The sequence below is a fragment of the Mastacembelus armatus genome, chromosome 6 (assembly GCF_900324485.2).
Source record: "Mastacembelus armatus chromosome 6, fMasArm1.2, whole genome shotgun sequence".
In the NCBI taxonomy this organism is placed as follows: domain Eukaryota; kingdom Metazoa; phylum Chordata; class Actinopteri; order Synbranchiformes; family Mastacembelidae; genus Mastacembelus; species Mastacembelus armatus.
The window spans coordinates 23,558,832-23,573,914 of record NC_046638.1 but is presented as its reverse complement, the minus strand read 5'-3'; the positions used below and the strand labels follow the sequence as shown (position 1 = coordinate 23,573,914).

At 40.1% G+C, this 15,083-nt stretch overlaps 1 protein-coding gene across 1 annotated transcript; it reads right to left on the bottom strand.

Annotated features, from left to right (window-relative positions):
* Positions 1-679: 679 nt before the first annotated feature.
* LOC113132995 (muscarinic acetylcholine receptor M2-like) lies at positions 680-7,985 on the bottom strand. Its single transcript, XM_026311489.1, has 6 exons — positions 7,466-7,985; positions 7,310-7,374; positions 7,042-7,102; positions 2,704-2,913; positions 1,701-2,570; positions 680-1,114 (listed from the first exon to the last, which is right to left on the bottom strand). The coding sequence occupies exons 4-6, from the start codon at positions 2,863-2,865 to the stop codon at positions 788-790; spliced, it is 1,359 nt and encodes a 452-aa protein (XP_026167274.1). The 5' UTR covers positions 2,866-2,913; positions 7,042-7,102; positions 7,310-7,374; positions 7,466-7,985; the 3' UTR covers positions 680-787.
* Positions 7,986-15,083: the final 7,098 nt, after the last annotated feature.

Sequence of the window (15,083 nt, the reverse complement as noted above, 5' to 3'; positions counted from 1 at the left end):
ACATGCTCCTCTATTCTGGGATTCCCCTGCTGCTTTATGAGGCTACTGCACATTGTTTTATGTGGTGACGTTTCTCCCATCAGACGGCGACACAGCAGGAAACAGGCAAAGGGTGAAATGTCCAACTGAAGCTTGATGTCGCGATGTTAATGTCTGAGCACATTTGAGAACTGAAACTAAATTAAATGTTCAGCCATGGCTTTTTTTTTATTTACAGAAAACTGATAACAGTACATAAAGGAAGAAGAGAAATTATAGGCAAATGACACATTTCACAATAACGTGGATTACAGATGTTAATATGACTGAGTACACACATGCACACGCCACACTCTTATTTTTTTTTCATTAATTCAATAAAACCGCAGCGTTAACACATTATGCAATAACATGTCAAAAATATGCCTCTTTTTATAGTTTGAATGGAATTATAATTTTATACTAGATGTATCACAATAAATTACCTTTTTTCACAAAAGCATCACTCTGACCACAGAACAAAGGGGAAAATACCCTGTCAAACCCCATATGACACCCAAATGTACTTTGTTACAATAACTGCCTTCCCACCAAAATACATTAACTTGAGCGTAAATTTTAACACTTTATCTTAAAAAAAAAAATCAACAAAAGTACAAGTTTAGAACAGTTTCAATGTCAGTGGCAGTGAGAGTAATTTCACAATAAGAGCACACCTAGTCTATATTTTAACTCTATTTTCACTCCAATATTTGTCATGTGTGTTTACAGGATTTATCACATTACTTGGAAGCCATGAAAACAAGACTCAGTGTTCTCGTCCTGATCTTGCTGCACGTATGTTCTTGTACTGGCACAGAAGCAGGTGCTTGAAGGTGTTTTTGAAGGTGGCATTGCAGAGGGCGTAACAGGCAGGGTTGACTGTGCTGTTGATGTAGCAAAGCCAGTAGCCAATGGTCCAGAGTGAGTTTGGGATGCAGACAGAGCAGAAGGTGTTGATCAGGACCATGACGTTATATGGCATCCAAGTAGCAACAAACGCAACCAGAATGGCCATGATTGTTCTCGTGACCTTTTTCTCCCTGGAGGAAATTCCCTTCTTTTTCCACTTTGCCACTGCACTCTGCTTTGTCATCTGAGAAATGAGAATAGAAGAAGAGGGAATGTGACATTAATATTTTTGAGCCAGTGGATCATACTGTAAATACTTCACTAGCATATTATCACCTCACCAAGTTTTTGTGGTAAAAATTTTGTATTTCCTTTAATGGGAAGTTGCGTTTGTGGCCACTTGCAAATATGATGTGTGAATTATTCACTGACTTTAGTTGTGTTTTATTCTGCACCAGATCCTCAGGGAGACTGCAGGCTATTTAGCTTCTAAATAAACGGGGTAAAAAGGGGTTAACACTTTTCACTGAAATAGTTGTTCTGGAAATGAGGATAATGAGAATGATGACAAAGTTGCAAATTGAAAAACTAATAAGAAACAAAATAACAAAAATAATAAGAAACATGAAAATATTTCAGGACACCTAATAGATATGACAAATGTTTACAATGAATCCAGCAGTTAATGAGATATTTCCAGCAAATTATTGGACTCATCGATGTCAATGCTAAACGATGCTTGTCAGGTGTAAATTTGGTGAAATAATTGAATAATAATTTGTGGGTTTTCACAACCTGAAACATGATGTACAAGCATCTAATTAATTTACCTTAAACAGGGTCCTTGTGACAAGACTTTGCTGGTCCACTGCTGAGTTCTCTGGGGATGGTTGTCTTTGATTTGTCTCTTCCCCAACATTCAGTCCTTTATGTGATGCCAGAGCAGCCACAGCTGTGTCCTTAGATGATGAAGCCCGGATGCTTTCTGGCATAGCACCCACTTGGTCAAGACTTTCTTGCTTGCAGGGGCCACTTCCGTTCTGTTGCTGTAACATTTCCCTCTCCTTCCCATCTTCAATCTGTTCCCGAGCTGCTCTTGTTGTGATGCAGTTGTTCTGATTTTCACATCCCTCCTCCTGGCTATGAGAGGGGCCTTCACCCAGACTGGTCCCTGAGGTCTTCCTGCTGTCCCTCCTCATCCGGCTGCGGCTGGCTTTGGAGATGCGCCAGTAAAGGTGGATCATGATGACCACTGGCAGGTAGAAAGCTGCTATGGCCGTCCCAAATGTCACAGCTGGGTTTGAGAAGAACTGTATGTAGCACACACCCGGCGGCACAGTTCTCCCCCCCACAATGAACTGCCAGAACAAAATGGCAGGAGCCCACAGGATGAAGGACAGGACCCAGGCTGCAGCGATCATCAGGCCGGCCATCTTGGTGCTGCGGCGTGCCGGGTAACTGAGCGGTTTGGTGACGCAGAAGTAACGGTCGAAACTTATGATGAGCAGGTTCATGACTGAGGCGTTGCTGACAACGTAATCGACAGCCAACCACAGGTCACACACCACCGCTCCCAAGGGCCAGTAGCCAATCACAATGTAGAGAGTGTAGAGGTTCATGGAGCAGACACCAATAATGAGGTCTGCACAGGCCAGGCTGAACAGGAAGTAGTTATTGACGGTCTGCAAGTTCCTGTTTACCTTTAGAGAAACAACATGGAGCGTGTGTGTTTTCTTGTTTGTGTTAGATTAAACCTCTGCACAGGGTTGGACATGCTGTATTCTTTCTTTCATGCTTTTCAAAGTGCCCAGCACAAAACAAGAAAAGACAAACCTTTATAGAAAGCATGACCAGGATGTTTCCAATCACAGTGATCAGACTCAGAGATCCAGCCACCAGGATGATGAGCGCCTTCTCCACAGTGGTGTAGGAACTGATGCTGGTGATATCACCATGGCTGAGGTTGGTGCTGTGAGATGAATTCAGACTGTCCATCCTCTCTCTTCACAGTTGCTTCAGACCTGGGTCATAGCTGTTCAACACCTGGTTTCACAAAGATTATGAAGAATCACCTTCTTTACAGGTATTTTGCCTCATTGGTGATACGAGCACTTTATGTTTATGTGTGCACTTATCTGCCTGTACATACAAAATCATATGTAACTTCACAGCTGCCAAATGTTTGAGAGTGTTTGAGCTTGGAGTTTGGCCCAAATGTGATGGAAACAAAGCAGGTGAAGAAACAAAGCAGCAGCTGTGTTTGAAATACACAACACATAGTCAAATCAGCAACAATACACTGAAGCTCCCACAAAGTTGGAGTCAATCTAGATCCTAGAGGTGTAAAATTTGAACTAAATGGTTTTAGATGCTGCTGTAACAAAACAGTTTTAGTTACATAAAAATATAAATGGTTTCTTTGCCAAGCAGCTCTCTTTGCCTACATAAGTAGAAGGTCTACTTAAGTGACCTGGACGTTTCTGATAAAATTTGACCAGACAGGTTGAAGGAGGCCACCTACGCCTTTAGAGAGTTCATTTAAAATTCCCATCTGGCCTTGAAAGTCACAAAATGTCTCTTCAGAGTATCTAATCTGTGCAGGAGAGAAAAAAATGTCACGTTATCTTGATCCTCCAGGCATATTCAAGTAAATTCCTATTCCTGTGTGTGTGTCTGTGTGTCTTTATTAGAAGTTGTGGCTTTAATGTCAAGACAGGACAGATTCTGCTTTCTGACTGAGGATAAAAAGGTGTGTAAATTGGCACTGCCTGTTCTGTGAATTATAAAAGACTGTGGCTGTGTTTCACTGGGGCCACCCACACTAATAATCCAGGTATACTCATGGTGCTTTGGATAAAAACAGCTACTAAACAACATGTGATGCAAATATAGTCATACCTGCTCTTCTGTATTAATACTGGGTTGTGTATTTAAAATGACCCCATGCAAGCAAAACATCACAATCAAGGCAAAGTATCATTACTGGTGCTACTATGTTAAAAACCACACTAACAGCAAGATCAGGAATAGTCCTACAATATACACAGTACAACAAAGTGATTAACTGATGAGAAAATCAATGTAAAGACACTTAGATCAGACCACGAGGGTCGTGACATGCTACTAAAACCCTGTAAGTGACTCCATTAGGCCACATGATAACATCAAACTGTACCTGAGAGATGTTTCCTTCCTGCTCTTACAGTCAGGTGAAACTTCATTACAGCATCTCTAACTCTGACTTACTCATCAAAGACCCATTCCAGTCTATTTTACCGCGCGCGCGTGTGCGTGTGTGTGTGTGTGTGTCCTAGTCTCAACAACCTGTGATTCTCAGGTTTGACATGTGAGGACATGTTGATCTCAGTGATGTTAGAACATAGGTAAGATCTGGGCTAATGTTTTGTGAGAATAGGAGTTAGTTTCTTGCTATAATCATGTTGAATGTGCTGAATGTGCTTGATCACATTAAGCAAACATCAGGTTCCTACAAAGTCAACATTACACCTTCAGACTAGACTCTTCGTTAAGGATAAGGTTTAGGGTCGCAGTAAGATATGTGGTGATGTCTATCACAGAATATCCCTCTAAGGAAATATCCCTGTCCTCTGAAGCAGCGAGAGGAGAGTTAAGATGTGTCTTGGTCCTTTTAAAAGGGAAATAAGCAAAAACAAAATGTAAAAATGTCAAACTGTAAACCTCTTAGTCATTTTAAAAGTACTGAATCCACTTTATCCTAGTCCACCCAGGGTCACAGGGGGGCTAGAACTAAAATAAAGAATCAAATATTATAGTTTTAATTTAGCAGTATGAGCATTTTCGTTTTGTTTTGTACATTAAATTTTAAAGACTCCGCCGGTCTTGGTGAGTGCTGCTACTTATGCATCAAATAAATCAGATCAAATAAATAACGGCAGCTGCACATGCTTTGACAAATTGCCTCAGGTGAGGTCACTCGAGTCTGCGTTGGTTTGTCTAAGTGTCGGAGTGTCTGTCTCTCACTCTTCATTTCTGCTGCAAGCTAGAGGCCTCAGGGTTCGTTACCCACTACTAGCATGGCACACCCAAAACATCTAATGAAATGTCAGCAGTTGAGTTGAATTGTTGGTAATGTAGGCACCAGGTTTGGAGAAGAAAAAAGAATTTGTGGATTAAAAAAAAATCAGATTCTGTTTCCTTTTTTAAAAAAAAACATCCATAAACAGTTGGAGAATATGAAAAATAACTAAATAACTAATAACTGTGGTTGTTCAATAATTGCAGTGTGGTAAAAAGTACAATATTGCCATCTGAAATGTAGTGAAGAACTAACATACACTAGTAATACTGAAGTGAAGTATGAGTATGGTTAGCTATGGTTAACTATATTTAGATACTGCACCTGAGTAAATGTGCTTAATTACTGTCACTTCCCATTGCTCGTGTGCTTTTGAGTTATTATTTTTAAAAGCCTTTATAGACATATAGACAGTCAAATCTATTTAGCCATACGAGCCTGTTTTCCTGACTTCAGTGCATACTCACACCCTTCTCAGAATAATTCAGAGACATTATCAGGAGAGAGAGGCTGTAACAAAAGTAAAGTAAACATGCACCAAATATGCTGCTTTACTGTGAGATCATTGTCTGTTCATGCTCCCTTTTTCATTCCATTTGGAATAATAAGACCTATATTACACAACCTTCCTAATTGTAACTTAGGGATACTGGACAGAGTCACAGAGGCAAATGGTATTTTTTTGACAGGTCCAGAAACATAGTAATTAGATCCATCAGATGCTGCCTGCAACAGCTGCACCGATAATATACTTCTATGGTATAGGAGTACTCATCTGGCAGGTAGAACTGAGCTTTAAAAAGTCTGTTTGATATCATGAACGATGCAGCAGTCAGCTGCAGAGCCAGTAGTTACTGTCAGAGGAGATGGTGTAACAAGGGGCTTGTTTGCAGAGACAAGAGCAGATGTGGGAACACATCTGCGACAGTGGACGTTAAATAGTGTACACGGTTTGATCAAGAGCAGGATTTAATGACTACAGGGATCAAAGTGTACCCTTTAATTATAGAATACGATATGCATGCATGTGAGGTAAAACTTACACTGAGTATGATGCACTGTTTGTTTGACATTATTTAATCTGTAAAAGCAACATTTTATTTTTTTTTTCAAGGCAGCATTTTGCAACTAGTTATTATTGTGATTTCAGAGAACTGAGTCCTGATTCTGAAGAGTGGGAAATTTCACATGAACCTGAGCTTTGGCCTCACACAGCAGTGTAATAAAGAGAAGAGAAGGCTGCTGAATATCCACTGCCACACTGCAATAGAGCCAGTAAGAAAAAAAGCACAAACAACAGAGCAACCAGGGCAGAAAGACTGTAAAGGAAAAGTGAAATTATAACATGCAAAGAAAGAAAAGGGTGTAAATAATAGTGCAATGAACACAGAGGAAATCCATCCCAGAGGACAGGAGTAGGAAAGTTAATGAGCAAAGATTAAGAGCATAACTTGATTTCATCTTCGAGGCCTACAGTTTTCAGGGAGGAGGTGCCTGTTTGCAATCTAATTTCCCTCTCAGACACAAACAAGGTGTAATCAGGGATTCCTTGGGAGCTGGGAGACTGGGGAATCCAGAGTTGGGATGATGTTGATTGAAATCTTTCAGCTTGTGTCAGAGTTGAAGACAAACATTTCTAGTCATCATAGTCATCAGGGAACAGTACAAGACAGTTCTACTCTACAATAAGTGGACAATTTCTCAGGAAGCTGAAAAAACATGCAGAGGCTGAAATTTCAATCAATATATTAGTATATAATCACATTAGATTCCTGGACATTTTCTTTTTGTGTGTTTGTCAGTCCACAGTGACATTTTTATTGCTTTTAATGTTCCCATAATATTTCTTTAGATTTCTCATATGAATGTAGGTTCATTTAAATCAAGTTTTTTTACTTTATAGTATATTTCACATTTACAAAAATCTAATAGTTGGGGGATCTCATGTGTACATGAAAACACAGGATTTATAAACTGTGTCAATATGCCAAAAGCTAGTTAATTATCCTAGTGCCTCAGTCAGTAGATAATAAAAATCTGTTTAATAAATTTCATTTCAGTTCATTCTGAAGAAAAACTCCCAGGTAAAATTCCAAAGAGAAATTTTGTCTTACCTTATCTGAAGGGAATGACACGGATGAGCTGTGTTAGTTTTGTCCATGTTCTTTTTACACACTGAAGCAAAGAGAGAAGCAGAAAGTAATCAGACGTCGATGTTGCTCCTCCTCTGACAAGAACCTGTGTGTGTGTGTTAGACAGAGAGAGAGAGGCTGTTCTGGGGGCTGTTAGTGACTATGCTGAATCCCTTAACCTAGGTTCGCAAATTTGAATAAACAAAAGACAGAGATTGAGGAAAATGTTTATTCCAGGACCATCACTGACCTCTCACATCATGTTCTTCTGTGTTTCAAAGCCGCGAGCAATCATGGGGAGAGAAGTTTGAGTGACTGTGGCATGAAATAAAATGGTAAAGCACTATTTAAAAAGAGGACAAAAGAGCATAGATGCACTGTTGATCTGTTGCTGCAGGACGTTAACCTTTCAGACTCTGTTGTTTTGACCTTTTAACCAAACCGGTGACGCAGTCTGGCCCAGTTGGAGGATGACCTTACTTTGATGGACGTTCCACAGAAAATAATGGTCCTTATCCCTGAGAAAATATTGCAAATGAAACAAGCAATGTGCCATCAAACAAGGACTGTAAACACAAACTGATATAGAAAAATATGAGATGAGTTATGGTGCTGTGCAGACTTACTCACTGAGCTTGTCAACATTGGAATATAACTATAGTTTTAAATATGCAGGACCTCTGTGTACTCATATGTAATCACTGTCATCTAACATGGCATAGGTATTTACTATAAACTTAGTTTGATATGGCAATAGTTATGTTGCAGAAAATACTACTGGTGCGCCCTCCATGAGCTTCCGCTGTTTTACCATTTGTCATGAACACAAATCAATATGAAGCTTTTACCAGGGTTGGACTTAGACATTAAATCAACCCTGAATCCAGGAAGCAGCCCAATACTGGCACATGAATACAGTGTGTATGTCCATGGTTGTCTCAATACACTAACTTTTGACCCTACTGTATAAATCAATATAACAGTGTAGTACTGTCACACATGTAGTAATAGTCACAACTACCAGTGATGCCCTGTTTCTTCTTAACCAGATTTGATTTATGGAAGTTTTGTGTCTTGTTAAATGAATGATAAATTGATTACAATCTTACTGGCATGACTGACACCTTGACATTTCTGTCTTTAGAGGAATCATTCTTCAGTGCTGTCAAGTGTTTCTCCCAACCACCTTTTTATTTATGTTTTCTTTTCATGTTTTGAACTGCATCATGTTCTTGGTTCTTCCACACATCCTCACATTAAAAACCAGCAATAATAACAATCACTGAATTATTTGACATTGTGTCCTGTGCAATCTCCAAAAGAGGTTTACTAAGATTTAATGTTTACAACATACATGTAAATGCAATCATTTCAATCATATATGTATGTAATCAATGTATGATTGTAGCATAATGAATTATGGGACAAGTAAAGTTAAATTAACATGATGCTTCCTTAGAGACTGAATGTACAATTCATCAGAGCCACAGTTGTCTAGTCTTGCAGGCCACTGGCAATTGCTTTGCATTATATCATTCAGGCTTCCTCCTTGAATGGGCTCCTTGAATATTTTTCCTCTGGAGCTACATGCAAATATCTTTATATACCTTCATAAAAGTTTTCACAGTCAAAAGGACAGAAGGAAGCAATGAAAGCTACACTGCATCAGGATATATGATTATTATTGCATCCATCCATCTTCTATACCCCCTTATTCCTAACCAGGGTCACAGGGATCTGCTGGAGCCTATCCCAGCTCTCTTTGGGTGAAAGGCAGGGGTCCACCCTGGACAGGTCACCAGTCCATCACAGGGCCACATAGAGACAAACAACCTCACACACTCACACTCACTCCTATGGGCAATTTAGAGTCACCAATCAACCTGACATACATGTTTTTGGACTGTGGGAGGAAACCAGAGTACCTGGAGAAAACCCACACAAGCACAGGGAGAACATGCAGACTCCACACAGAAAGGTCCCTGCTGGGTTTCAAACCAGGAACCTTCTTGTTGTGATGCAACAGTGCTAACCACTAAACCACCTTGCTGCCCTTTTACAGATCATTTATTTTGTTATTATTTAGACACATTTACCAACTTGCTCTCATTAAGACATTTCTACACGTTGCTGTGTGTGCATGAGGAATAAAAAAACTGTTAATAATGAATTTCTCTCCTTGTCACTGTACGACGAGGCTGCAGGGAAATTTGTCATCTAATTAGAGTCAGAACAGCTGTTTGAATAAAGTGGGGCCACACACAATAAGACAGGTTCTCATTCTCTGAAATTTACTGACGCATCTAGTTATCAACAAAGCTGGGGAGGTCAGAAAAACTGCTATATGTTCTCTGAGCCTAACTGCACACTACATCACTGCTAATGGGCTAATGATAATGACACTAAGACATTTACTGTGCTGCTTCTCTGGGCCTGGAGCAAATCATGACAAAATCATCTCTTGTAATGATTCATCAGAGACCATCACTGCATCCAGACCCAGCTGGAATTTGATCCACCTGGACTCTGGTCAACTACAGGCACTGATCTAGATAAATTAGTTTGAGGCCTCATCCACTATCATTAGACTGGAGTCACAGACATATGTACATCAGGCAAACACAAAAGCCTGCAATTTTAGCTGTTCTGCAGTTAGTGTCTGACCAGAACTGTCAGCAGCTCCAGATGGATGAAAACATCTTCCTCCTGCAGCACAATAGAAAAAGATTTCTCACCTTACTATGTTTCCTAACCAGGTAGCTCAATAAAACTTCCCTTTCTCATCATGTATGACACAGGATAATGACAATAAAAATTGTATTGTTATATGAAAATATAAATTAATACAAAGTAATAATGTTTAAGTCTGTTTCATGACATATAAATTGAACACAGACATGCTGTTTCCTTCTGCTGTTTGTTTATTATTGAGGTCATTTCATAGTCTGAATGCAGGTTAAATTCAATTCATGAGAATCCGCTCACTGTCAGAGGAACACACAGACGAAAGTTATTGTTCTTTACTTAAAAGCTCAGTTAATGTTCAGTCTGTAACGTATCTCTGTCATGAGGCGGCAGTATCACCCTCCTGCCACGAGGGGCAGTGCCGCCTCTCCTTCTCCCTTCCCTCGTGTGTCCAGTTCCCTCTGCTTCCGTGTCTGTGCGTCTTGTTAATGTGTTGCAGGTGCAGTAGGAGAGAGAGCGGGATTCCCAGGATTCACCTTGCTATAAAAGCTCCGGTTTTCTTTAACCACATCGGCAGTTCGTCTAGTCTGCCTTCTCGGTAGTACTGAATCGCTAGGTCTCTAACGCTGAATTAAAACAACTACTTACTTAAACTTACTACTGACTCTACAGGTGACATTCAATCCGGTCTCCTCCCGGCATCTGTCCTACGTCTCCTGCTAACCTGCTACAAACCTGTGTTCAGTGATCACCTTCATCCCCGGTCATCATCGGACAGCCAACAGCCACTCTTCACGCCGACGGCGTTACTCCCCGGTCTCAACTGGATCATCGCCGACGCAGAATTCCAACCACGAGACAATCCTCGTCTCTTGCTTTACTGATTTTAAAATAAGCACTGTAAATACAAGTCTTGGCAAATAGTGATCTGCATTTGGGTCCTCTTTCCTCTACACGCGTAACAGTTTCATAGTGGTGGGTTGCTTCATGACTCTGCTGCCATCTGGAGGACTAATATCAGTCTCCCCTGAAGCACACAGACCTGCAAATGACTCATTCCTCAGTATTAATACCTAGTGGGGGGAAATATTATAGGCTAGACAAACAATGCATGTACTTTAGCTGATAGGATGATAACACTGATACTAATGTGAAATCTGAGCTCAACTAAAACTGGTTGCAATGCCTGCAGCCTCTTACAAACAACAGCTACACTAAATTAAGAATAACATGTTGTTAGTAAGGGCAACACAGTGGGTTAGTGGTTAGCAGTGTTGCCTCACAGCAAGAAGGTTCCTGGTTTGAAACCCATCAGGGGCCTTTGTGTCAACATTAGCTTTCCATTTCTCATATTTCCTGTTTTAATTCATCTTTTTGTAGACATCAGGCAGTTTATTCAGTAGTTGCTCAGATTACACACACACCAGTGTAGCCGTCTGGTGAAGCATCTGTACATGCCCTAAAGATCCCAAAAGTAGAGTGTTTTTAAAAAGAGGTAGGGTTTTAGGTGGTCTGCCTAAGGGTCATTACTGGAAGTGGGCTGCTTAGTTTGGTCCTCTAAGACCCCTCTGTGTGGTGCAGTGACTTTCTTTTTCCTCCTGGATGATGAGGAGCAATTCACACCACAGATTAGCATTACAATATCTGGTGGTATTACATGCTCAGTTACACTCCCCGTCTTAAAATGTCTACTGTTACAACACACTCAGCAAACTGACTGCACATTTGGGTCCACTGGGAACTCTGTCACCTTCGGTCATTATATGTAACGCGACCTTTGTATGACTAGTATTTAATACACTAATGTCTGTCCTAGGGCAACACAGTGTTTTAGTGGTTAGCACTGTTGCCTCACAACAAGAAGGTTCCTGGTTTGAAACCCATCAGGGGCCTTTCTGTGTGGAGTTTGCATGTTCTCCCTGTGCTTGCGTGGGTTTTCTCCAGGTACTCTGGTTTCCTCCCACAGTCCAAAAACATGTATGTCAGGTTGATTGGTGACTCTAAATTGCCCATAGGAGTGAGTGTGAGTGTGTGAGGTTGTTTGTCTCTATGTGGCCCTGTGATGGACTGGTGACCTGTCCAGGGTGTACCCCTGCCTTTCACCCAGAGAGAGCTGGGATAGGCTCCAGCAGATCCCTGTGACCCTGGTTCAGAATAAAGGGGGTATAGATGATGGATGGATGGATGTTATCAGTATCAGAAATAAGTTGGCACCTTTACAAATAACGTAAGAAAATTAAGAGTAGTAAACAGAAACTCACAGAATAAGGTAAGGGTTGAATAGCAGAAGTACGTGCTTTGCAGTTACCTGTGCAGTAATAATGAGGCCTGTACAACACAAACACACAAAAACTAAAAGGTCCCACTTGGATGCTCTGATCTCATTGGAGCATAATGAGCATCAGAGCGTTGACAGGCTGCTCCGTTGTTTCACTCGAGACCTCCTGAGGCTCAGTCAGAACAGTTCCTGTTAGTTAAGGGTACTGTGGCATGGCAACAATATGCCACACTACATGCCCTCCTTTTAAACCCTGACAAGTATGTTTTATTGTTTTAATATTCATATTACTGTTTTGAAACTCTGTGGTTTTGTGTTTGTTTTTGTGGCCATTTTACTCTTCATCGTGACATTTTTTTATCTCTGCAGATATTTTACATTTCTTTGACACCATTATGTGTCTTCCAGTGATGACGTTCCATGTCTTGGTAGTTTTTTTACTGAAAAGGGTAACAAGCATGATTTGCTGCACTATGCATGCACAGGAAAATCTTTCTATCTTTACTTTGAGTAGACTGGAAATGAATGGATTGACACTAGTTTGCATGTTACAGGGGCCATCAGCAATGGAAATCGTATGTAAAGTGAGGAGATGAATTCTGACCACAGCTCAACCCTTTCCCATCCCATTTATACATAAAACCATTGAAAATATAATGGATCCACTGAGGTCAAACTGATTCTGATCATCAAGAGCGAGTGTGTGACACAGTTCTATAACATGAAAATAGATTATTTTGAATTTTTCTTCATATTTGCACGATGTTTGTCTATGTGTACACATAAAATCCTTTGGAAATAATATCACTTGTTTGATAAGCATCATGCTTTTTATTCATCTGAACTTTATTTCACAGTTGCATCATTTGGAAAGGATAAAGTCATTTGAAGTTGCACAGATTTAGGGCTCTTATGGCTGAATCAGACAACCACCCACCAGTCATTTGAATTGCTGGATGTGGTCATGTAGAATGTTTAACCGCAGTGTATGGCCTTCATTTGAGAGCCACAGCTCATCTTTCCATCATCTGACAGAGATGCTTAACTCGAAAGGGCGGTAGCCACCTTCTGAGTCACTAATATGTCGAACCACCATTGTCTAAGCCAATCAAGCCAGTCAATTTAATGTCTTTTTTGTTTTTTTGTTTACAGATTAGTAGTTTGACCTCAGAGCCTGAAGGTTCTTGGTTCAAATCCTTTTTGAGCAGTGGGTCTTTTGTGTGGAGTTTGCATTTTCTCCCTGTGCTTTCATGGGTTTTCTCTGGTACTCTGGCTTCATGCCACAGTCCAAAGACATGTGAATTGGTCTGATGATAACTGGTGACTCTAAATTGCCCATAGGCGTGAATATGAATGTAAGTATTTGTTTCTATGTGTTGGTCCTGTGATGGACTGGTGACCTGTCCAGAGTGCACACTGCTCCACCTGGAACTGGGTCCACTCTGACCCTGCATGGACCAGGATAAGATGTAGATGATGGATTTATTTTCTAGGGATATAATGACAAATAATATCTTTGAACTTTTCAGATTGCACAAGAGTTTTCACAAGTGATTTTATTTAAAATAATTTAGTAAATTTTCCATATATATTATTTAAAAAAAGTGGAGGGAAAGAAAGTCTTAAAATCCTTAGTTCTTTTGAAACCCTCTAAATATATATTTCTAATTATTTCCTCTGTTTGAAAACATCAGATTCAAATAACTGAACCATTCAGAGCTAAATGTGTTTCTGTTTGAGTAGCTTGTCTGTCTGAGCTGCTCATGCAAACATGTTACTGAGCATTCGCAGCTCATGGTAGAGACTTGCAAATCAGCACTGACAGCAAGGACGAAATATTCATCACCCTGATCTCTCTTGATAAAAATATCAATACTTTTGTCAACATAAAAGATAGACATCATTACTTCCTAACTTAAAATGAGAAAGTTATTGACCAATACATCCATCCAGCCATCCATTTTCTATACCTGCTTTTTCCTGAATCAGGGTCACGGGGATCTGCTGGAGCCTATCCCAGCTCTCTCTCGGGTGGAAGGCAGGGGTACACCCTGGACAGGTCACCAATCCATCGCAGTTGACCAATACAATCAAGTAAATTTTTTTATTTATTAAACAGAAATGATTAGATAGAAAATCTAAACTGTGACATAGCAAACACAAATGGTGTTACAATTTAGTCAACTTGAGGTAGTCGTATCTTTGACTTACTAAATCAGTTATGAGTTACAAAGTCTACATTTTTATAATTTAAAATACATATGTAATAAAATACATTCAAATAAAAGTAGAATGCATGATAACGATATATGAAAATATGTTAAATGTTTTTCTTACTGTCTACATTTCTTATTATTTGTACAGTTCTCTGTAAAAGTTTGGGTTCCCTGGATCATATTCAGTACTTTGCTGATTTTTGAAATAAAAAGAAATATACAAGCCTTCCAAAGGGCACACATTAAGAATGAGCCATGCAAACACTATGTGTAACCAGCTTCATCTTTCTAGTCTTGATTTATTGTAGAATTTGTGCCAGATCACTTCTGAGTTCTGAGATACTTTACAATCTTCACGCCAACTGGCTATGAGGGCTTGTTCAGCTTTTCAGTTCAGTAGTGGATCATTATCTATTGTGGAACCCAGGTTCTTTTCAGGGTTCCATTTTTTTGACTGACCACATAACATTAGCATCCAGATATTTAGTGGAATTCATTGCTCCCTCTCTCGGTGTGATATTTCCTGTATCACCGGCAGCCTCAACCCTAAAGCACAATAGTTTCACCCCCATGCTAAACAGTTGGCAAGCTGTGAACAAATGCCTGTGACCCTGGTTCAGAATAAAAGGGTATAGATGATGAATGGATTTAAGTACATTAAATAAAAGTAACAGTGCATTAACATTTTAAAAACATTAAGTACAGGAGGAGCCAGAGCTAGCTGTACCCCCTGAGGAGACTGCGGTATTTTGGGGTGAAGGGGGCACTTCACCCCAAAACTTCACTGTCCTGAGGACCTTCTATGACTCTGTGGTGGCATCAGCCATCCTCTTCAGTGTGATCTG

Excerpts from the sequence above, each read along its gene's own strand:
- LOC113132995 (XM_026311489.1), bottom strand. The coding sequence starts at position 2,865 with ATGGACAGTCTGAATTCATCTCACAGCACCAACCTCAGCCATGGTGAT. Across the intron at positions 2,571-2,703 it reads TGGTCATGCTTTCTATAAAG|GTAAACAGGAACTTGCAGAC; the intron begins GTTTGTCTTTTC and ends GTTTCTCTAAAG. Across the intron at positions 1,115-1,700 it reads TCACAAGGACCCTGTTTAAG|ATGACAAAGCAGAGTGCAGT; the intron begins GTAAATTAATTA and ends CTCATTTCTCAG.